Below are 25,324 nucleotides of genomic sequence, written 5' to 3'. Positions count from 1 at the left end.
GCTTGAAGTGCCACTGTCCGTACATTTAACAGTTTACCTATACGCTCGTGTTCACAAACATTCCTATGAGGCCTCACAGTGCGCGTAGACAACAGAGTGACACGAACCAATCACAGAGCTCTATTAAACGCTGTGCGTTCGATTTGCTGTTTTGCTTAAGCAAGCATCGTTTGTGAATACGGGCGTTAATCACTAATTATTTAACTTTCAACGCTAACAATACCCTGATTAAGCTTAACTAAGTTTTTGAGTCGTAACGTATTGCGACCCACTTTTACTTTCATCATGAAGATTCTCAAGCGCGTGAAAGACTATTAAAGATCGGAAGCCATTGTGTGGCGCTCTCAACGCTCTCTACGAGAAAGTAATTATCTGAGAAGTTTGCCCTTGAGCGTGCAGCGTAATGTAATGAAACCTGCATTTATTGAGCCATAGGCATAGCCATAGACATAAAGTCGCTGACATAGCCCGACAGATTAGCAAGCTGAAGTGGCAGTGGGCAGGGCACATAGTAAGCAGAACTGACGGCCGATGGGGCAGCAAGGTTCTGGAATGGAGGCCGCGTACCGGAAAAAGCAGCGTGGGAGGTCCACCCACAAGGTGGACCGACGACCTGATAAAGGTAGCAGGAAGGCGCTGGATGCAGGCCGCTACCAACCGTGCGATGCGGAAGTCATTGGGGGAGGCCTATGTTCAGCAGTGGACGTCCTGTGGCTGAAATGATGATGATGATGATGATGCATAATCTTAAACCAAACCGCTCAAAGCCCCAGACAAGGGCTTGCTTATTTATTTACCCGCATACAGTGACTGAGTTTGTTGCAGCGCCCCTTCTCCTACTTGTTGATATCGAAGCGCAGTGATATTGAGCACTCGACTCACGTCACTGACAGCTCAAGTTTTAGATCAGCACGGCTAGCACGAAAAACTTTCGAGTTCCAATCGTTTGCGTACTCGAATCGCCATCAAAAGATTTAATACGAAAACTACAACAGCGCCCTTGTGAACGTGTCGTAAAGTGAACTTAGTGTATGAAATGGTTGCACGAAACTTATTTTGAGAATCAAAATTGTCACGTTATCGTTTAATTCGAAGGTTGAGTATCGAATTTTATCGAATACGCAAACGATTCGAAGACGAAAGTATTTTTATCACGACATAGTATAAAACAAAGTCTATAGTTTTTGCGTTAAAGAGTAACAGACATGTTATCATCCAGACATCCATACAAACTTTCGCATTTATAATATTAGTAAGAAAGTAAGATACAATATTAGTAAGATACCATACGTTAAATCCACATACCATCCATGATATTGCTTGAACGAGTTCATCTCTCGATATCCACATATTTCATGTCGCGGTAATAAAGTTATATAAGTAGAAATGGGTGTATTTTAATATTCAGTGATACTAATGTAACAGAAATAATTTGTAACTATTTTATAGCACTTTGTGGAAAAGCTATTTATGTTTGCCATAAAGATTTTCTTCAGAATAAGAATAAGGAAAATATACTGAGCCATAATATTACGCTATTTTAAGAAGGTAAAAAAGTTATTTGTTGAACATATTATTATTATATATACTTGAGTCTTCCAAGACCTTCGCACCATTACGAGTGGCAGATTATTGGCATGATGACAAATAAGTAAATAACCGATTTGCCGTCTACTTGATAAGAAAAGATGTAATATTGTATTTCTTCCTCTTCTTTACGTAAAACTGTGACTGACTGACTGACAGATTGACAGACAACACATGGTCGACAGCACATCACACTATTGTTGCAAATAACATCACTATAGCAAAGTCGCTGCGCTCTGTCTGTCTAAATCTAAAACTACGCAACGGATTTTGATGCTTTTTTTTAAATATATAGAGTGATTCAAAAGGAAGATTTTTAAGTAGGAATTGTACCTGTGCAAAGCAGGGGCGGGTCGCTTGTTTAGATACATAAGATGCTATAGTGTCCAGCATGAGAAGTTGTTATCTATCCATGATAACCGGGATACATCTGGTGATCTGAAGAGTATTTTCTATCCTTTCCACGCCATTAAAGGCTTAAAAAACTCTACTGTGTCTTGGTTCCTGTCGCGAAGAGTGAAGCGCTAATTTGGTGCGCTAAAGTATATTAGCCACAAGAGTATTTCAAGGAATCCTATGAGGATAGCACGGTCTAAAATTGAGGTATAATAACAAACACTCACCACAAAATGGTATCCCATCCGGCGTCCATTTCCCATTGGTCCCGCATATCCTCCTCGCCGGGCCCAGTAGCTCGAAGCCTCTTTCGCAGGCGTAGGTTGCAATCGTCCCCTCTGAAAGGGCGTCGTCCGAAAATGCGACTTTGGAGTGCGCCGGCGCACCTGGGAAGCGGCACGTGGCTGCCGCGTACCCTGGGGACAAAGAAAGTTTGGTTAAATTGGAACCGTAATGTAAGGACATAAAACTGATGTCTGCTTTGCTTCGTCATGAAGTTTATAAAGATGGACGGATGTTATTCCTTCACATAAAATCTTCTAAATTGATTTTGATAAACTTTTATATTACCATGGCTTATCGGCTCAAACATAACGAAATTATTAATTATAAACTTCAATAAACGGGTGCACTATTTCCTATGATGCCTAAGAGAACAGAATATTCTACATAAACACCAGATTATGCAGAACTTAATTTGTACACTCTCAAAGCCGTAAATCATTAAAAAAATAAAGAAAATTTAAGATAGATAACGTCAATTATTATTTGTTTACATTTGCAACAACTAAGTTTTTAGTTCATTTTAGTTTATTTATTACCATAGCCTATTTAATCCGATGGCGAGTCCTCAGGATTCGGAAGCCGCAAAAACGTTTGACCATCATAGCAAGGGGTTCACCCTGGTTCTCCGCCTCATAACCCTGGTGATACTGGTGACCCTGTTGACCTTCCATGTGAGGTCTATGAGGGTGTTTAGGTGGGAACAGTCTGTGAGTGGGGGGTTGCTCGTGACTTATGTCGTGGCCGTTTTGGGGTTAGCTTTGGGCGCTGGGCTGCAGCAGGGAGCTGGAATGGTGTTTCAGGTAGGGGATTTTAATACCTGGTATGATCCGTATGATATAAATATAAAATACTAGCGGTCGCCCGCGATTTCGTACGCTTGGATCCCGTTTTACCCCCTTAGGGGTGGAGTTTCGTAAAATCCGTTCTTAGTGAGCACCTACGTTCTAAAAGGAACCCCCATGCAAAATTTGAGACTCCTAGCACTTGTAGTTTCTGAGATTTCGTGATGAGTGAGTCAGTCAATGAGTGAACTTTCGTTTTTACAGATATAGATAGATTTTTTAAATCATGGTATTTGTTTAACCTCGTACGCACTGGGGCCCATATCCATATTATTATATTGCTAGGATTTATTTATTGGCATTTAGCCCATATAAAAATAACTTTGGGCTTAGTGACTGTATTTTGACAGCAACATTGTGCAGTAAAGTTTGTAGCAAATACTTGAAACTATCTGCTGTTTCTATTCTACATCGTATGCAAGTTTCACAGCATGTATCATAAGTGGAATTTCAGATAAGTGTGCCCGACCCCAGAGAGCCGTCGTTTCGAGATATGTTTTACTTTTAATATTTAAGATCCAAATGTACCAACATGATGCAATAAACATATATGACTATGACTATGACTACCCCTTATGCCCCAGTGCGGACGAGGAATATTCCGACCGATTCCGTAGAGTCAACGAAGCCGAAGGTGGGTTATTCAAGCAGAAGTTGTGTTTAAATGCTTCTCTTTTTTATAGCTTTGCGATGTGACGGTAAAAAGAGGGATAGATAAGAACTACGTAGGCTTTTTAACAAAATAGACAGAGGCTCTCTACAGTTGATCTACATAAGGCAGCTTTGCGTCTTAAGCACAGGAAACTTCCCGATTTTCACTATCCGGTGGGCGGGGCACATAGCTCGTAGAGACGATGGCCGTTGGGGCAGGAAAGTTCTCGAGTGGCGACTGGCGACCACGGGCTGGAAGACGTAGCGTGGGCAGGCCTCCTACTAGGTGGACCGACGATCTGGTAAAGGTCGCGGGAAGAGCCTGGATGCGGGCAGCGCAGGACCGTTCATTGTGGAAAACCTTGTAGGAGGCCTTTGTCCAGCAGTGGACGTCATTTGGCTGAAACGACGACGAACGAAAGGGGTATACTAATAAAATTATTTTGCTTTGTCCACAGGCCTACATCTGTTCGACAGGAGTGATCTTTTTCTGTATCAACGCGGCGGTTATTTTCCAAAGATGGCGCAGGGCTGGACAGCTAACTCGCGTCGTTGCCGAGCTCCTTGGTCTCCTGGGGGTGCCGCTCCGGAGGCAGGTAATGAGGCCCCATCTAAATATTAATAATATATTGCTGTCGCGCTTGCACACTCACTGTGGGCGCCCGTCGCACAGTCGCGACAGCAATATAATTACGCGCGAGCGATAAGGATGGGTAGCTTGGGGTCATTGAACAAAATTCTACGTGCTCGCAGACCAGACTATAGTGAAACAGCTTGTATCAAGGTACTTTCTTACATCAGTATGTCCCACGTCTGGTATGCTCTTTCGATCATCAGGCCTATTTAGAGCCAACTCCTTAATTTTAATTATTGAAGATATTAACTGCTAGCAATCATGTCTTTTGTCTATGTCGAGCTGTTGAAGGGTATATCAGTCGTATTAAGAAGAATGATTTCGTTCGTTAACGTTTCAGCCAAATGACGTCCACTGCTGGATAAAGAAAGGCCTCCTCCAAGGTTTTCCACAATGCACGGTCCTGTGCTGCCCGCATCCAGACTCTTCCCGCGACCTTTACCAGATCGTCGGTCCACCTAGTAGGAGGCCTGCCCACGCTACGTCTTCCAGCCCGTGGTCGCCACTCGAGAACTTTCCTGCCCCAACGGCCATCGTCTCTACGAGCTATGTGCCCCACCCACAGCCACTTGGTTTTTGCAATTCTGCGAGCTATGTCGGTCACTTTGGTTCTCCCGCAGATCTCCTTATTTCTGATTCGATCACAAAGAATGAATACGTTTATTCAAAATTGAGCATAGCTTATGGTGTTTTAGTAAAGGACATGTCTTCAACCTGGGACGAATAAATTGGTAATTTCGTGCAAGGCTTCAACAATCTTTATTCAAGTCTTCAATTTAATGTTATTAATTAAAATGATGATCATTATATTTATCTTACATACAACTGTGTCTGTGTTACAAAGACTGAGGACAAGTGGGAATGGAATCCTGGAAATGATTGCTGAGAGGCTGGACTCAGCCGTCTATGGTCGCTTTGTTGACACATTAGGCATGTGAAGCAATAGAGCGTCCATAGATAAAGAGTCAATATACACTCGACAGCAAATAAATCGCACCACCCGCGACGTGAACTTTAAAGCCCAATAAATATCCTTAAAGAAAAACACATTTAATTTCTTAATAAATGATTAACATATACCGTAAATGCGACTTGAAAAAAGACCTCACTGGGCTCACCTCTGGGATCAATTAGACCAAATTTTATGGTTATAAAACCAAATAATGATCACACGTGTCTTCTTTAACAGATGGATAGCGATTAATCCCAACTTAACAGTTTTATAGCCATAAAAGTTGGCTCAAACGTAACTATCTATTTTTTGAAGAAGTGACTCTGGATCCTTCTAAAGAAACATTTTTGGGATAAAAACCTTTCCTATAATGAAATGAAGTTTAGAACTAGGCTTTTGAATGGTACCAATGTTGGTGTGAAGTGGGGATGCATACGTTTGAAAGTGCTTGTCGCGGGTGGTGCGATTTATTTGCTGTCGAGTGTAGTTTATCAAACCCCATGCTGTACTACTAACATACGTCTAAGAACATTGTTACTAACTCTACTAACATAGTATCTAAGATCAAATTGTTACTAACCAAACTATGGACTGCTTTTGTCTGAAAATAAATGATTTTTATTTTTATTCATTAAAGGTTACAATAAAGGTGGCTCTAAGCGCCGCGGCCGCCGCAATCCTGCTTATCGACCTGGCGATCGGGATAACTATAGTATCAAAATAAACATCAAGAAGAAATGCATGACCGTCATGGGGATGTTCTTCTTCCTTCTTAATAAGGCAAAGAGGATGGTCCAGCATCAAGATAATGGGAAAATCACTCCTTTCATTTACACACAAGAAGTTGATGACAATGGTGTTATAATATACACATATGTTAACTAAAGCCTGTGTTCTATTCACTTTAGAGTGAATATAAATAAGAACCTGGGTAGAGAAGTTTGCTTTTAACACGATTCACGACCTTTTGCTAATTATTAATTAAATCACTGTGTTGTCAAAGTATGATTGCAAGTGTCTTCTGTATAACATTTTTCAATTCAAGCTCAAATTCCACGTCAAAGCTGCTGAGAAACCAAGTTTCGGTCTGATTGATCTAACAATGTATCTTGTAAACGGTTTTTATCCAACATCGCAGAGGTAGACTGCAAATTGCAGACACATTACTAACAAGAGACGCTAAAAATAATGCAGGCATCAGGAAATTTTCGGGTCGGCGATTGACAGCACTGAGACATTCTAATGTAACATTTTCACTGGTGTTTCTTTGTTACATTGAATGTCTACTATCACGGACCTGAAAATCTCTTGATGCCTATCACTGAAAAAAATGTTTGGTTACTGCTTGCACAACAAAAGTGACCACCGAACTAATTGTTAACTATAACCAAACTAAGTCTAGCTAGCTCACTACAGAATTATTTGTTTAATTTACACAACATTTTGTTCCTCATAACCAAAGTGTTCGGTGGTCACTTTTGTTGTGTAAGCAGTAATCAAACATTTTTTTTCAGTGTACATTCTTTAGCGCCTTGTTAGTAATTTTTCAATGCAGTAACAGTAGCATCACCTAACTATCAAATTCGGGCCGATTAAATCATTAACATCAGAAAGTCGTGAGTGCTCTGGCTATTCCAACTAAATAACCGTCTCTGCCCGGAAATAATTCCAAATTTATAACGATCCATGACGTGAACCAGTTAAGGGGAAAGCGGGGTCGAATGCCCTCGGCAAAATTTAACCATACTTTTAGTAAAACAAAACAATAACCGCTAAGTTAACCGCGAATGACGAGATTGGATACATCTGGTAAGTGGCATACGTATACTTAGGACGATTGGCTTCATCTGGTAGAAGGTATATTAAGTATACTTAAGAGAAAGAGGACTTAGTAGATTTTATCCTAATTAAAGTCTAAACTCAGTCTTTGGAAATTTGTGCTGTTAAGGACCTGTTTCCACAAGGTGTTTGGAACCAATCAGATTTAATTCTCCAAATAATTAATGAATAAATAAATCTTTGGACAATTTCACACAGCGCCAGCTAGCCCCAAAGTAAGCAAGTTAATGCTTGTGTTATAGGTGCTAGCTTAACGGATATACTACTTAATACTTTTTTTTAAATACATACATATTATACATAGTAACACCCAGACCCGTCACAGAAATTAAAATTCGTCATTTAAATTTCTGCCCGGCCGGGCAGAAATCGAACCCCAGGACCTCTCGGCATAGTAGTCCGTTCTTAACCACTACACCAAACGGCCGACAAATGAATGAAGAATAAAATCTGATTATCTTAATTCAAAACATATCGCTCCGCTCCGCCTTGGTGGGAACTAGACCCTATCAGAACGATGGCTCACCCTTTCTACCTCTCTCTTCTTAACCCCATCACTGTCATTGAGAGAGCCAGTCAGGAACAGGGCTGGTGGCTGACATAATTGCTTCACGTAACAGAACGTTTCGCCATTTGCCATGCTTTATTCCAAATTTTAAAGATCGATGTTATTTTCACTATTTGACGCATCGGCCGTGCGTGCCCCTTTCAATTTGGGCCGGTCTTGGAACATTAAGGCTATTTTTATTGTGATCGAGTTTGGGTTTAATTTGAAGATGTCGACGCAGTAACAGTTGCAATAACTATTTGGACGTTGTTGTGTTCTACAAACGCACTAAATAACTACATTTAACGCAATTAATATTAAGATGTTTTTATTGATTGCACTTTTGTCTCGTGAGGACTTTATATTTATATGTATTTGTTTGAAAATAAATTATTTATTCAATTGTGTGTTTTATTTAGTAAAAAAATGTGCTGCTTCTGGTCTTTTGTAGCTTGTTGAATCGACATGAACTGTGGCATAAGTTTCATACATGTGTGTATACCATGTACAAGTACATACTTAGACATTGACACGATGGCACCACATACATATGTATATGTTATTCTGGGTTATAAACAATAATACTGTAAAGTTTCATCAAAATCGGTTCAGTACTTTTTGCGTGAAAGAGTAACAAACATCCAGACCTCCAAACCTTCGCATTTATAATATTACTAGGATAACGTGATCATTAGATTAACTATCTATTAGAAAATCTGGTCATCTTGGTTCTAATGTCCAATTCTATCTAATGACATGGTGTTGTAGGCCCAGAACACACGGTGAAACGCAATTGCAACGAAACTGCAACTCAAAAGTAACTAGAAGTTGCAATTTGCAATTGCGTTTCACCGTGTGTTCTGGGCCTTAGCAAATCAACTACCTACCTACTAAGTGATCTGCTATCTTTAAAATAAGACCTCATTTAGTACTTGTTATTATTCTGTGCCTCAACTAGCTTAATAAGGTCAACGTACCAACAATCGTCTATTCTGAATGAGAAGGCCTTGATCGTGACACTCGCCCGCGATCCGTCACAATGGCCTGATAGCATTGTGTTTGAAGCGATTTAAACGATTCATTTATGCTGATTATCATAGATTTAAATCATCATCATTATTTCAATATTCAATATGTTTATTGTCTTCATAATGCCTATTGTAGATTGACTTTTGCCTTTAATTTTGGCATTAAAGTATTATACGGAGTGTCCCAGAATGGGATAGTACATTAGTAGAGCTACCTCCCCTAGCAGTTTGATTCACCCATTCTGGGACACCCTGTATAAATAAATTCGCCCCCTTTATGGCTTTGTCATAAAAATGCATGACCTCTCTGAAACTTAAATATTTACAAATGCGGTACAGTAATAAAATATCATTATGGACCTTCATCATCATCACTATCTACCACTTGAATTTAATTTCAAACAGTTGCCTCTGGGTTGTCTGGAAGAGATTGCTTCCTACCGATAGGCATAACCGCCTAAATTGTAGGTACTTAAAAAACTTATTTTTCTTGTGATTGTAAGTTTTGTTTTGTAGTACACAACGAATACGTTATTATTATTGTCTATCTACAGAAAAACAGATAGATTACGTAAAGTAGCACACTACCTAAAACAAAGCCTTAAGTATTTTTTCACTAAAGTTCAACTTAACTCACTGACACTGACCCCCGAAAAAAACGCAAACGTGGTCCCAAGCAAACTTGGCGGCGCACTGTAGCAGACGAGGCAAAGAAAATCGGCAAGACCTGGAGTGAGATCAAGTGCGAAGCTCAAGACCGAACGCGATGGAGGACTGTTGTGGACGCCCTCTGCCCCATCTAGGGGAAATAGGACCTTAAGTCAAGAAGTCACTGTAGAGACGAAAATAGGAAAAACTAACTATCAAAAACGTTTTTTTACTTAACATGTTATAAATACGAACAGCTAGGGACTGGAATTCGTTGCCTGCTGCTGTATTTCCTGAACACTATAATCCGGGCGCTTTCAAGGCGAAAGTGAATAGGCACTTACAGGGCAGATATGTACCATCCTAGACTGCATCTCACTTTACACCAGGTGCGATCGCGGTTAAATACCTGCCTTGTCTAGCATAAAAAAAACATCTTTTCTAATACTGCCAATTTTTTACTCGACCGCAAAAAGCGTGACCACCTGTTTAAGTTCACGACTGTAGTGTCACTTTCGTTCGACCCGCGGGCAGCGGTCATGCGCTTGCGCTGCTTAGGCAACGTAAAAGCGAACGCGCCATTGTTTGTAGAGGTAACTTACTACGTAGAAAGGATGGCTGTTCTACTAGTGTGGTGCAGGTAAGTGAAGGTTAAGTGCCGGATTAAGGCTACTTGATGCTTGGCCCGGTTTCCACTCAAACGGTGCGGTGCTGAGCGGAGCAGCGAAGTTTTTTGAATAACCAATCAGATTCATTATTTGCATACGCTTCGGTGGAAATGGATCGAGCGGAGAAGAGCGAAGAAGTGTCGGGTGCCCTATGGAATTTGACAGCGGCGTGTGTTAAATTCCTTAGAAAAACAAGGCGGCGTGGAACGTTGCAGAGAATTGCGGAGAAGAGCAGAGTGGTGCGGAGATGTGCGGAGCGCTACGGTGTTTCATAGATATCAATAGACTAACAGCTGACAGTTACGCGCAGCTCACAGCTCTCCTTTCGTTTCTGCACCGCTCCGCTTTGGCGGAAATAGCCTGCCAGCTTCGCCGCATATCTCCTCTCGTCTCCGCATCGCTCCGTTATAACCCAGAATAACATATAGGCTTATAATTTATGACGATCTGTGACAAACTAAATTTCACGCGGGTGAAGCCGCGGGCATAAGCTAAATGGCAAAAGTAATTCATGATACATTTATTCATTGCATCATGTAGTACTCGTATATTTCCATCACAATACAATTTGTCCCTAAAAAGATTCAAACCCGGAACCGCAATGTTTAGTCGGTACGCAAACCAGGCTTATCTACTACAGCTTTTGCTCACATAGTACGGTAAACATTGGAAAGCTGAAGCACCGTGGGAGCTAACGTGTTAACTGGTTTTTCCTCTAGGCACTGGATCTGCCCAAGTACCTATAGTCGGTTTCTAATTTAAGGATGTAACACACTAATCAACCCGGAAAGGGATCGTAACCGTATCAACTCGAGGCGGTCAGTATTCTTCGTATAAAACTCCATACTGCAACGCACACTTAACCGCACCGTAACGTAAACACCTCACCTCGGGCAGGGTACTCACCTGCCATGTAGCACGTAACGTAGCATGTAACGTAACCAACCTTCAAGTGAGTACGGCTCGTCCACGGTCATAGCGTATCTGGCTGCGAGCTCTTGGATCCTACTGCGAGCCGCTTTTGTGCTCGCTGTGATACCGCCACTCGGCGGGTCGCTGCGATCTCCCTGCGAACCACGCGCGAGCAGCTCGCAGCGGGCTCGTGGTCGTGTCTATGTACTCACTTGATACAGTATCTGATACATTACATGCTATTCTCAACCTCGGCCATTTAGTGAGGAAAAGCACATTTCATTAGCTTTTAGTCTTTTGTAAAGTTTAGTCAAATTTACGGTTTATAATAACGATAGTTTTATTATGAGTTAAATGTCTTAATTTTAATACTATATCCTGACTAAGTGATCATCTACGTATAGAAGTCGAAAGAAAAAGTCCTCGAAAAGGCTCATTTTGTAACTTTAACCACACAATAATAATAAGTACTACGCTTTAACTTTGTTCTTGGAGTTAAAAAGTAAAAAGATGATTAACGACTTATTTTAGTATTCATTGTATTAATATGTGCATCAATTCATATGATTAATAAACATCTTCAAATAATCAACAGTAATTTATAGTCAACTAGCGGCCGCCCGCGACTTCGTACGCGTGGATCCCGTTTTACCCCCTTAGGGGTGGAGTTTCGTAAATTTCTTTCTTAGCGGATGCCTACGTCATAACGTCTACCTGCATGCCAAATTTAAGCCCGATCCGTCCAGTGGTTTGGGCTGTGCGTTGATAGATCACTATATCAGTCAGTCAGTCACCTTTAAGTTATATAATTTAGATAACGGCAGTATGTTATTGTATAATTATTTGTATGTCGAGTATAAACAAATATTTTGACTAGCATAACAATGTCTAAGTGTCTTATTTTTATCGTCTCTCAAGTGCCGTTGAAAGAGAAATATTTCCATTTTATTTTACAAGAAAATCTTTTTCGTTAGGAAAGTATGTGTAAAACATTATTCATTTCAGAGGAAAATGTGTTCAGCACAATAAAGAAAAACGTTTTTAGTCCCTCATAGGTTCTAAGCTTTATTAAATTATAATATACAAAAGGGAATCTATATTTAGGGCCTTATGAGCTTGAAAAGAACCACCAAAGTCATTTGAATAATTTTATAACTTTTAGATACTAATGCCCGTATTCACAAACATTACTATGGGGTTTCACAGTGCGCGTGGACGCACAGGGTCACACACGAACCAATCACAGAGCTCTATTCAACCCTGTGCGTTCGATTTTCTGCTTCACTTAAGCATGCATCGTTTGTGAATACGGGCGTTAGTATTTACAACGTGCTCTTTTTGTTTTCTTGGAACTCTATGGTATTAATAAGACCATTTCAAAGAATGGAATGGCATTAAATTTTTTGTTAAATTCAACAATTTTTTTCGACAAATTTTTTCATACGAAATTATTTAAAAACTTAATTTTTCACTGAAATAATTCATAACATACACTTATCAATAAAAAGTCTGCACAAAAAGACTAGGTGACAATTTTGAAAAAATAAAACTAGATTGATGATACTATAATCTAAATCAACCATTCGCTTCGTTGTTGTGACGTCATATCATAATCAAGCTCCCCTAACAGCTGTGTCCGGGAAAATCGATATGTAGGTCAGTAATCGGATCCGGGTTACACGGGCGCCCGGGCACGGGCCCAGATCCCTGCTTCCGGACTATGACGTAGCATTTGATCAAACTTATCTAAACAGGTATATAAAAGGAGAAACTGACTGACTGACATATCAACGCACAGCCTAAATGGCTAAACGTAGGAACTTGAAATTTGGAAGGGACGTAGCTTAGGTACCGCAGAGGTGCACTAAGAAAGGAATTCCCGAAATTCCCACGGAAACGGGAATTAGCAGGAAAATCCTTTTGTATGACAAATCTAAACCGCTTAAGTTAGACGCTTGAAATTTGGCATGCAGGTACCTTAGTAAACTTAAAGCTTAGTTACAACAGGATATTGCAAAATTCCCACGGGAACGGGAGTTAGCGGGAAAAAACATTTGTATGAAAAAATCTAAACCGCGTAAAATAGATGAAGGGGGATCCACGCGTACGAAGTCGCGGGCGGCCGCTAGTCGCTGTATAAGTTTGAGTGTGAAAGCAAGTCCACCAAGAACAATGGTAAGTAAAACCTATTCTCTATTTGGGATAACAGATGACGCTGTGCTCCTTTAGCTCGCGCTAACATTTGTTTTTTCCTGCCTTTATATACCTCCTGTAAATGTATGCCCAAGGTTCTACTATTAGCTAGTTTGAATCTCAATAATTGATGCTATTGCCTGTAAAATAAATTTCATTTTCCCATGCACACCTCGCTATCGTAGGGTTGTACAATCGCTACTTCAATTATAATTATACTGACATAGTGGATATTACTTGTATAATCATCGCATAACTTTTAACTTAAGAATAAGTTTGGCACATTGACAGTTTCAGTATTGTGGGAAATATGTCAAAATGACATATCTGACTATTGAAAAATCAGCCCTAAGGCGGTTATCACACTGCGCCGCGTGATTTCATATAAAAAATCACGCGCGCGGACGCGTTGTCAGTGTGAAGTGCCGCGCGTGTTTTCCATACAAACTGAGGTACTTGCATACAATTATTAAATCTGTCGCCCCGCGCTCCGCGGCGGAGCGCGGCGCAGTGTGATAACCGCCTAAGTGCATTATTAGTTGAATTAGTACCTACCGTCTGCCAAACGTACAGGTACAGACGAGGAGATGTCACAGTAGAAAACAATATCATAATAACTGCACTTAGCTTGAGCTTGGGCGGCCATTATCGGAGCAAGAAAGCGTGGTGACCTCACATATCTTACTCGCTCAGAATCATCACTTTTATTACCTTACCACTAAGGGTCACAATCGAACCCGGTGTGCCCCTCGCGGATTTATCAGCAGGTTGGGTATTCAATTTTAGGATTTATTCCACGGTGATAGAGTCGAGGCACAAGCTTCAAGTAATTGAGTAGATGAGCGTTTGAAAGTTTAGACAAAGACATTATTGTAGTAATATAATGTTTGGCTGTTCTGTTAGCTTGTGCGAAGTGGTTAATGGGATGGTTAGTGAAATCGAGAAGGTCAGGTACTTACATCCTACTTATATTATAAACGCGAAAGTTTGGATGTCTGGGTGTCTGGATATCTGGATGTTTGTTACTCTTTCACGCAAAGACTACTGAACGGATTTTGTTGAATCTTTACAGTATTATTGTTTATAACCCAGAATAACATAAAGGCTATAATTTATGACGATATGTGACAAACTAAATTTTGCGCGGGTGAAGCCATTTTGTTATATTGCAAAAAAGTCTTCTTTGTAAAAAAAAAACTAATTGCACTATTTTAAGATATTCAAAATCAATCTCATCTTAAAGCCAATGGATTGTAATTAGCTACAGTGGGTATCGGGATATTTTCGAATGTAACGTTTTTGGGAAAATGTGGTTTAATGTTTTTGTTATTTGGAGTAAAATGTTAAATTATTTTCGAAATTTGTCCATGTCGTACCTGCAAGTTGGTAAGGATTATGACCTAATTGTTACAGTTTGGGAAATAATAATTCGATTTTCTATCGAAATGTAGGGTAAAAACATAGGTTTTTGGAGATGTTCCGATAGCTGGTTTGGACCCACGATATACAAAATACAACTTTAGAGCTCAGATCTTAAGTAAATATCGAAACGCAATGTATTAACTCAACGCCTTCTTCTGTTATTTAAAACAATATAAAGCTTGTAAAAAAGATTTAAGGTCACCCCAATTAGTGAACCTGCGATCGGGTATCACAACCTCCGACGAAAATGGGTGTAAAAGCTTGACGCGAAATGCGATGTCAACGCGCGAAGGGCGATACTGTGTTGATCCCTTTCCGAGTTGATAAATCTGCTATGAGCATAAGAGCGATTTCGTATCGGCTTTTACGATCTGAATCCGTGAAAATGCGCTCTGAAGTAGTCGTAGAACTACGTTTACAAGCAATTTACGTCATCCGATTTTTCTATAGTATGGTCTGCGAGCACGTAGAATTTTGTCCAATGACCCCAAGCTATACATCCTTATCGCTCGCGCATAGGTAATTATATTGCTGTCGCGACCGTGCGTAGAAGTGATCACAGACCGGGCTTTAGTCAGTTTTCTAGATCAGTATTTTAACAGGGTTGGATCGCTGTCGGATTGGACTTGTGTGAAACGACTCTAAAAGCTTCGTTGTATAGAAGATTGGATTAGATAGAGCATCCTGTGATGCTGAAAACAGTGTATTTTTTTAGTAACATAGTTTTATTTATAACGAGGAAAAAAAACGTACACGATAAAACGGAACAGTAAAACGGAGACATGTGTGAACCGGCCGGTAGGGGTTGAATTTTGTAAATCCCGTCTTAGTGAGCGCTTAAGTACGTTCTAAAAGGAACGCTCATGTAAAATTTGAGACTCCTAGCACTTGTTTCTGAGATTTCGTGATGAGTGAGTGAATCAATAAGTGACCTTTCGATTTTATAGATAGATGTAAAACAGTATGATACAGTTTTAACAGCAGTTGGCAGCCCTGCGCGAATATTTGAAAAGGGAAAAATGAAATTGACTGAACCACTTTTACTGGTAGCTGCTTTTTGATTGGAACTTCAGTTTATTTAAATATGTAAGCATTCAATTAGTTTCAGCACAAACTGCGTAGTTTGAGTCAGTGAAATAACATCTCAGTTTGTACTCTTTAATATAAATGATTGCCTATCAAACGAATGTTGTTTGAGTCACAATAAAAATGTAAACAAATTATTCAATTAAATTAGTTTGGTTGATTGTAGAACTGTGTATGTTTAACTTCTTTAGTGTGTATTTTTTCGTTCTATATTTATAACCGACAAGGAGGTTTTCAATTCAGTTGGTATGTGTTTTCATAGTTTGCGTAATTATACTTTATGTTTACAAAAAAAAACAGGTCTATAAGTACTGTAATGTCGTTCTTGCTCTATTTCCTTTTACTGCTCTAACTAAATATTGGAATTAAATACTAAACAAAAGCCTCAATCTATGTTTCAAATCGTATCAAGTGTTGAACTTCTTCTTCTTGTCGTGTCATCAACAAACCTATACAGTGGCAGCCCAAAACTCCGCTACAAGAGTGGCGTTGTCAGTAGCATTCATTAAATCCTCCTGCGTGCAGTTGTTCGGGCACTCAGGGCACGACATCATGTGCTCTATTGACCGGGGAGCAGTGTTGAACTTGTAATACACAAAATAGATGTAGCAATTTCTCTCCCTAACTTTTGCTAGCCAATGCTACACTTGGTAAATTCTGATAAACGAGGTTACAGGCAAACTTGTTCCCAAAGAGTTACACCAAAATCATCGGAAACAAATCTCAACCAGTCACATCCCTACTCATTAACCTATATTTGGCACTGTAAGCTTTAGATTACTTAATTATTTTTATTTTTATTGTATTTTTGTATATTGTTTCTTTACAATGAAAGCTCTTATCTGATATTTAAGGTATTTAATGTTTATGATCAGTACCAGTGTGACTTGATGTCCGAGTTAACTTGTATCCAAGAATCTCGACAAACAAGCTCACAAATCACGACAACAATCGGCGAACTGGCCGAACAATCAGTGAAGCATACAGCTAATGCAGACCCGCGTTTAGCTGCACTGGCCAGTTCCTTATGGCCGCTTAATCATCTTTGGGTTATTGATTGACTGAACCACTTCAAGCGTGAAAAGTGTAGTCTAGGGATGTAACGAATATTCATACTCGCATTCGCACATAAAATATAAAGAAATAGGACATATTATTATGGTATGCGTAAGAAAATATGGGAATGGTTTAGACAACAAGAAGGAATAACGACGTACCTATTAATGTTTGTTTTTAATTACTCAACTAACAGTCTCACTTATCGTCAGGGTCAAGTACCTACCTGCGTTATGCTGCAAAAATGATGTTCGATTAATCCGGTGTCTGTTCGACTAATGTCTGTCCTTATAAACATGGTCGACATGAAATGTCAAGCTACTCGTTAATATTTTTCCATCTATTGGAACGCCAAATTTCGCTTTTGCATTCGTGAATACAAAAATTTTTCGCATTCGTATTTGCACTTCGCATTCGCGCCACATCCCTAGTCTACTCATTAGATAAAATAAGCATCTATAGAACTGTCGATCAATCAAGCAATAACGTTTATTTTCTCAGTTAAAGGTAAGATCTAGTACCGGTTTTATTGGTTTTTTCAATAATAACGCTAAATCTAACGATGATTAACGAAGAACACGCGAATTTATAAAAAAAGGTTTATTATTACAACCATCAGGCAAGAGTTTCCGTCTTTAAACTAGTCTTTTTTATAGTATTGAAGTTTAATTTCTTCCTCTTGAATTAAGAATAGAACAGAATAATCTTTATTGCCAAAACCGTGTACAATTATCTGGTCACAATGTAAAACAATGAGTTAACAGTGTTACAGTGCAATAGTTAAAATACATTAATAAAGTTAGACAACCACATAATAGGTAGGTACATTTATACGAGTAATACATAAAGCACGTTAATGTGGAATCTCACCACAAACTTTTTATTCTTAATAAAATCTTGCTGATTTGTTGTTTTCTACGAGTACTTACACTGACTTACACCGACACAATAATTATGTAGGTATGAGTAATGTACTCAGCAAAATATCCATTTTGAACGAAGTTTGGCAAGCAATAAGAACAGGTGAAGCTAAAAAAGCTTGTTTATTTAATGCTGCATTAAATTACTTTGTGTGTTTAGTGCCAGATGGTAAAATAGGTGGGGTGTTCTGAGAATCTATGGCACCCTATGTCACAACATGTGCCAACGGTGGAAACGTAGTTTGTTAAAGGAGTGATGTTTTATAATAAAAATATGTCTTATAATAATACCTACATACATTTTAGACAAGAATTGATGGTTTTTACAGCCTGCTACTAAGGCTGAGTTGCACCACCTAACTTTGACCGTAACTACTATAACGATAACCGGTGTTTTTTGTATGGAGTTTGACAGATTTTTGACGTTTGTCAAAATTAAAAGCTGTGTGCCTACCATGAGTTTACGTTAGGTGAGCTCGCTAGCGAATACGTCAAAAAATTCTATGAAGATTTTATTTCTTGAAAGTAGCCGCTAGGGGCGCTGCACAATATGTCATACATTTAAATGTAATTTTTTTACGCATTCGCTAGCGAGCATACCTAACGTAAACTCATGGTAGGTACACTGGAGTACCTAAACGAACGCATAGGTATTTATTAACGCCAACACATCTATATTCTTCTTCTTCTTTATTATCTATATTTATAAACGCGAAATACCACTCATATTCAAATTCAATGAATAATAAATTATGAAATCTCATAACTGTAACACCTGCAAACTTGAAATTTTGCAGGTAATTTTCCATAAATGGTGAAGTAAACATCCAATAAGAATGGATTTCACAAAACTCCACCCCTAAGGGGGTAAAAGGGGGTCCACGTGTACAAAAGTAGTGGGCGGCCGCTATCTAAGATGTAAGAATATTAAATACAACTATTTTTCATGTCCAATAAATATAACGATATTTACATCTAAACCAGCACAATATAAATGAACCAGACCGTAACTAAATAATATGTGGCGTAAAAAGCCTCATAGAAAAGATGTCTCAGAATGCGTAGGTTCTTAAACGAATGATTTCATATTATATTTTGTGCCAAAAGCGACTTTCTACCCTCGAGCTACGTGTTAAATATATATAAAAAAAGTCGTCCAGTAGGCCAGTATACCAACTGTCGGTCGATGAGTCAGCTGAAACGGCATGTTTTTAAGCTATGAGATTTAAAAAACAGAGGTCACGGGTTACATTATTTTGAGTACCTCATTCAACATAAACAAACATAATAACTATCCTTGGAATTTACTTGGAGTTTTCTATGTAAAGCTTGTAATATGGTAACTAGAGTACGGACATAAATGAAGTAAAATTAAATACTTTTTTGCATAATTTACGCAATACTTTTGCTTTTGTTTCTTCAAATGTAAAATAATTCGAGATCAAATATTCAAACTCTTTTGGCAAATGTGAAGTTTAATTGGAATGCTGTTTGTTTTCCTAACAATAAAATAAATAAATAAATATACGTAGGAATCGAGCTTTATTATAAGCGTTGTATCGACTAGATTATCAAAATCAAAATTATCTTTAATTGTGTAGATTAATTAAACTTACAAATCGTCAAATGCTCTTAAAGAGCCTATACATGTCTCATTTTTTTGCCCTACCAGCGCTTCGAGACAAAAATTTGGCAAGTGCTGAGAAGAAGCACCGCAACAAACTCAGCCACCACTGTCTGCCGGTTTAAAAATATATTTTGCAAAAAGCCGCGTGAATCCGGCAGTGTAGAATAAGATTACCCCCGCTTTTTTGTAAATATCTTATGAGACGATCAAGGAAAAAAATATGCGAAAATCATGCCTGCCCAACCTGTCTGCCAGCGTGGGAAGTGTACACCAAATCCTCCATTTTCTTCTGTTAAATTAAAGAGAGGCGACTTCTTGGAGTAGACTAAAAATAGGTATGTCAATTGATGATGATTATGATGATAGGTAAAACTGTTGCTTTAATAGAAAGAACATTGGATAACTACTAGTACTACGACACATAATAAATAATAGTAGCTACTGCGACAATATGTACTTAAAAGCTCTTCTATCAATCTATAAAAGCGAAAGGTGATACTGACTCACTAATTCATCACAAATCTCAGAAACTACAAGTGCTAGGAGTCTCGAATTTTGCATGGAGGTTCCTTTTAGAACGTAGGTGCTCACTAAGACGGGATTTTGCAAAATTCAACCCCTAACGGGGTAAAACGGGAACCACGCGTACGAAGTCGCGGGCGGCCGCTAGTTCATAATAAGACTAAAGATGCGCATGAGTTGGTATAGGTCACCGACCGATACGCTCACTTTAATCTCTAATCTAGGTCACTTCCTACTCTGATAATAAAATAAGAATAAAACTGATCTAGGCAAAGATATAATTCATTGATCTCAGTGATTATAATTACAAAAGTAAATGAACATAATTATTTTTTGCTTACAATCAAATCGATGTTGTGAATACCTACCTACTTCAAAAAGTAAGCCGCCCATACCTACATAACATTTTTTGTGTCACTGTTGGATTTGTTGGTTGGATCGATGATTGATGTGTTTTTTTACGCATACTTACTACAACTATTTTCATGTTAAGTTACAATTAAAGTTACAGTCTAGTCCGCATCCACTTAAAATGTAAACTGGATGCATAAATAGAATGGTTGATTGGAAAATTATTGTTACAAAAAATAATTAAAGGACAATGCTAATTGTAGTTGAAAGGAAAAACCTTTATGTCAATAACAAGAGAGGTTGCTTTTGATTAAATTGTTAATGGAAACTGAGTCTTAGGCCCAGAACAGACGGTGAAACGCAACTGCAACGAATCTGCAACTTTCTGATGATTCTGATGAATGAAACTGAAACTGAAAGTTTCAAACTGGTCGCGTCATGTGTGGTCTCTCAAGGGACGCTATGGCAGAAACTAAGATGCAACTCAAAAGTAACTAGCAGTTGCAGTTTCGTTGCAGTTGCGTTTCACCGTCTGTTCTGGGCCTTAGCATTTGTCATAAATTTTCGATTGAAACCATCCTTCCTCCACCATTCATCATCTCACCATTCAGCGCTTTCTCCGCCACACAAATGAGTCAATTAAACGTTTTCAAAAAACCACTTAGAAATTCTTCACTGTCGCAATATTGACGTAATCTGTAACCATCTGAGAGAAATTCTCTATGACTCACACCACCCACCTTATTGCCTCAGCCATAGAGTTCTGAATCAGAACACTAAATACAGGGTGTCCGTATTCAGCCGGTTCCGTATTTGTCATTTTCCATGTGGAGTCATTGGGACCAACGGGCAGTCCCCAAGTCGGTCAAAGTGCGTAATGAATGACACCTTTAACTGACTTTTACTCGAAAATTGTCATTTAATCTCCGCTTTCTCCGATAGTGGGGCATGACTATATTTTACGCTTAATCGGGACCTTAATATTTTGATAAAAATTGGTGATTTGTCACTTTAATGAACCATCAGGTTTACTCGAATGCAAATGTGAGGGTTAGGTGTTTCATCTGCATGTCATTTTGGTCTCCAAATCTTGTCTTGCTTTTAATATTAGTGTGCATTATTATTTCTTAGTTGATAGAATACTATTTACACAAGGTAGTATTTTTTATTAATACTTACAAACCTACGTATGTTTAGTCAGTAAATGTTATTCGTTAATGAAGATAGCCATTTATTTGTTCAAAAAATGTAGATTTCAAGTTTCGTAGTTTCCGCCCAAAAACGTAAAATCGTCATTTTTTGCTAGTTTTCCGGTGGATCTTTGCAAGTTTGATTCTAAGTAAAAATAAAACACCTAATTGGCCGAATAAAAGCAAACGCGATGAAAACAATTAGGGTCTTGGTCGGCGGCCGTGACGGCTCTGGCTTTGGCTGGACTTTTGGTTTTTATTGTGCTAAGGCGAGTACAGACTAGAGCGTTTCTATGTAACGTAACGTTCTATGTTCTTACGAATGTTACAATTAGCGCCGGATTTCCGGGCCCAGCCAGTTTTGGGTCCCTCAGTGGCGAAACCTTCACAAAATATTATGCAAAGTAAGGCTGGGTTGCACCATCTTACTTTAACTGAGACAAACGTCAAATATCTGTCAAACTCCATACAAAAAACACCGGTTATCGTCTTAGTTACGATCAAAGGTGGTGCAACTCAGCCTAAGTAGGTATGCATAGTATTTAAAAAGTTCTTGATCGTTTTATAAAGTCGATGAACTAACTGTTTGACATTAATTCACATTGATTAATTTGTAATTATTATTAATGTATTATTTACTATTTGACATTGATTTGTACGCATTATTTAATTAATCATTATTATTGAATGCCATTTTGACGTGTTTTCTGAATTTATTACATTATTAATAGAGATGGGCCGACTAGTCGCCGACTAGTCGGGAAAGCCGACTATTCGGCATCATTTGTAGTCGGCCGACTAGTGACGACTATTCGGCAAAATATGCCGATTATAATCGGCGCATTACAAAATTAAATATGTGAATGAAATAAAACTCATAATCACTAAGATGATTACGAGGTAGACCAAAAATCTGAGTCAAAAGTGGTTTCACCTGATTTAAAATTTTGGCAATTAGTCTAAATTCATACAAAGTTAAGATTACTTAAAAATACTAGGAAATCATCACAAATGTGTAAAGTTTATGCAATTTGTATGCATAGGTACCTAACTACCCTGCGGGGAAGTGGTAGATTATGTGGGGCTCCTCTCATCGGAAGGATGAGGAATCGGAATACCCACATAAATAACCCCTGAGCTCCGTCGATCGCGTTAGTGTGAAGAATTAAGGGAATCCGGACAAAGCCATCAACTATCACAGTCCGTCCCGGCAATTGCCCACCTGTATGCGGCGGGCTCTGCCTATCCGACGGTGGTGGTAGTCCGTGCAATGCAGGCGGGGGTACTCTCACGCCCTCAGCTCGCTACCATCACCGTGGAGGGTGGAGAGGAATACCTAGGATGCGCGCCGCGATAAGCGGTTATCACACCATTTTATCAATTTTGCCCATACATTTTGACGTCGATAAGAATAGCACGGCGCGCATCCTAGCCCAGCAGGAGGCGATCATATTGTCACCTCCACTGACCCCTCCACCGTCGAACATTATGACATCTACCTTAGGTACTGTTCGGTGATTGTAATTTTGTTTTTTACTTTTTCTCATAATTAATATTAAAGAAATCTTATTTCTCAAGAAGTTAATCTCTTAAAAAATCTAGATATTCTTATTTCTTTGAGAAATCTTGATATTATTCTTACAAGTAGGTAGGTATTAGAATGATCGGCATTGCTCGGCAATTTGAAACCGATTAGTCGGCNAGTCGGCCGACTAATCGGCAATTTGAAACCGATTAGTCGGCTAGTCGGTTAGTCGGCAAAGACCATAGTCGGCCCATCGCTAATTATTAATAAATTATTATCTTATCATGAATCGTAGAAACACGATTTACTCTATTTTTAACACGCTTTTATTGGGTCGTCGTGCATGTAAATAAATATGTAATGGAATCTAAGAATCTGAATTACACGCACTTCTAATTCTTGTATCATCATGAAACTTGGCAATTATATGTCGATTTTATAGATGAAAATACAATATTATGGTACCATCGAGCTGGTCTGATGATGGGACTGGAAGGTGGCCACTGGCCATCATAGGATCTCCTAAAAGAAACGGCGGATTCGCATCGAGTTTGGGTTCGTTGGATTTGTCTTTTCGAGCACTGAGATGATGTCCAGGGTCCTGATGATGCAGTCGAGAGATGGTCATAAGAACTCTAAACTAAGAGCGTGGTTTTAGTTTTTTAAACTATTAATTTTTTGTCGGTAGTTTAAGATTACGTTTGAAATTTGACGATATCCGTCAACGTATCGTTTGATGGATCCCACGTGAGTGCACCCTTACCGACACGGTCGATGGACCAGTTGCCCGATGGATCGGTGGGTGGGTCGCACGTTCGATTTCTAAACCATACACCGGCAGTTTCCGTTATGTATGTACTTGTTACTCGTATATGGATTTATCTTTTGGTTGTGATGTTCCTTGATTGTTTCAGGTTGTTAATTGATTAAGACTGAATTTTAACATAAGAGCATGTCCAGTTAAAACGCTAGTCAGTGGAAAAAATATGGAATTATCAACATTTTTTTGCACCTAGCATATTTTATTTTCAAGCGTTTTTAAATTGATAGAGATGGTATGGGAGTAAGGCATAATTAAATTCAATACTTACTTTATAACGTAATTTTTAACGCACTCGCAAACCTAAGTGACACTTAGTATGCAAATAAACAATTTGAATTTGAATTAGAAGATTCTTACCGAAGTAAAATTTCTGATGTTTGAAACACTTGGGACAAGTTGTTCCACCTTATTTTAACCATAAACGGTGTTTTTACATGGAGTTTGACAGACTTGACGTTTGTTAAAGTTGAAGTAAGATGTGCACCATCTTACTTTAACTTTAACAAAAACCCAGCCTTAAAATCGCTAATAGTTTCATCAAGGTAGAGCCGCAAACAACTTAATTATTCAAACCTCCTTGTAATCAACAAACGGTTAATTGCGTCTTTGGTATACAAACATTGTCCATTTTGTATCGGGGATATTAAAAAACTAGGTCGAGTCTACAGTAACGCAGAGCGGAGAGTGTAGCGGAGAGCGGAGCGGTAAGCGGACAAGATGTAGGAGCAAGGTTTCCTACTATCCTACTAATATTATAAATGCGAAAGTTTTTATGTCTGGATGTTTGTTACTCTTTCACGCAAAAACTAATGAACGGATTTTGATGAAACTTTACAGTATTATTGTTTATAACCCAGAATAACTTAACGGCTATTTATGACGATCTGTGACAAACTAAATTTCACGCGGGTGAAGCCGCGGGCAAAAGCTAGTGTTGTATAAGTGGTTACGAGTAAACCTGTAAAACTAGATATATCACTGGAACTAATTGAGGAATGGGCATTGTTACAAATGAGTTACATGATAATTGAAGAGTGTGTTTTTGTAAATAACCCAAAATGTTTTTGCTACGGCCGTGTGAGGCGTGTCATAGCATTCCCTACATAACGGCTGAGTCAAGCGATGGCTGGTATGGCTTAATTATTTGTAAGTTGTATTCGATAGTATGATAGCTAGTCCTACAAATTTTATAAATGCGAAAGTTTGTATGGATGTCTGGATGTTATCATGTTTGTCACTCTTTCACGCAAAAATTACTGAACGGATTTTGATGAAACTTTACAGTATTGTTGTTTATAACCCAGAATGAGATATGGGCTATAATTTATGACGATCTGTGACAAACTAAATTTCACGCGGGTGAAGCCGCGGACAAAAGCTAAAAAAATGGGATCAGTCTAGTTTACTTAACTTACACATAACTAAATAAATACTTTTTAAAAATAGACGGAGATATTGACATCATATACTTAACCATTTACAGATACTGCAAATAATTTAAGATTATCTTTAGATTTCACGCCAAGCGCCCCGTAATCGCGCCTTTACAAAGCATGTTGTGCAAGTTTTATCAGACGACTTGTATCGACTATTAGAACCGATATAGCGAAATTACTGAAA

At 38.7% G+C, this 25,324-nt stretch overlaps 2 protein-coding genes across 2 annotated transcripts in view; one reads left to right on the top strand and one right to left on the bottom strand.

The window, feature by feature from the left end:
* Positions 1 to 2,448, bottom strand: part of LOC114363362 (sushi, von Willebrand factor type A, EGF and pentraxin domain-containing protein 1) — a 67,850-nt gene extending 65,402 nt beyond the window's left edge. The window contains exon 1 of the mRNA XM_028319052.1: positions 2,211 to 2,448. Within this exon, the coding sequence (XP_028174853.1) occupies positions 2,211 to 2,448 (238 nt within the window). The remainder of the gene's footprint in view (positions 1 to 2,210) is intronic.
* A 374-nt stretch (positions 2,449 to 2,822) lies between these two features.
* LOC114363359 (uncharacterized) lies at positions 2,823 to 7,089 on the top strand. Its single transcript, XM_028319045.1, has 3 exons — positions 2,823 to 3,068; positions 4,220 to 4,357; positions 5,985 to 7,089. Exons 1-3 carry the CDS (start codon positions 2,823 to 2,825, stop codon positions 6,069 to 6,071), a joined length of 471 nt encoding a protein of 156 aa, XP_028174846.1. The 3' UTR covers positions 6,072 to 7,089.
* The last annotated feature ends 18,235 nt before the right edge of the window (positions 7,090 to 25,324 follow it).

Source organism: Ostrinia furnacalis, unplaced genomic scaffold (assembly GCF_004193835.3).
Source record: "Ostrinia furnacalis isolate ACB-3 unplaced genomic scaffold, ASM419383v2 OfSCF7084, whole genome shotgun sequence".
Classification (NCBI taxonomy): Eukaryota; Metazoa; Arthropoda; class Insecta; order Lepidoptera; family Crambidae; genus Ostrinia; species Ostrinia furnacalis.
Note: the sequence above shows the minus strand (reverse complement) of the source record. Positions and strands in the feature narration are given on the sequence as shown.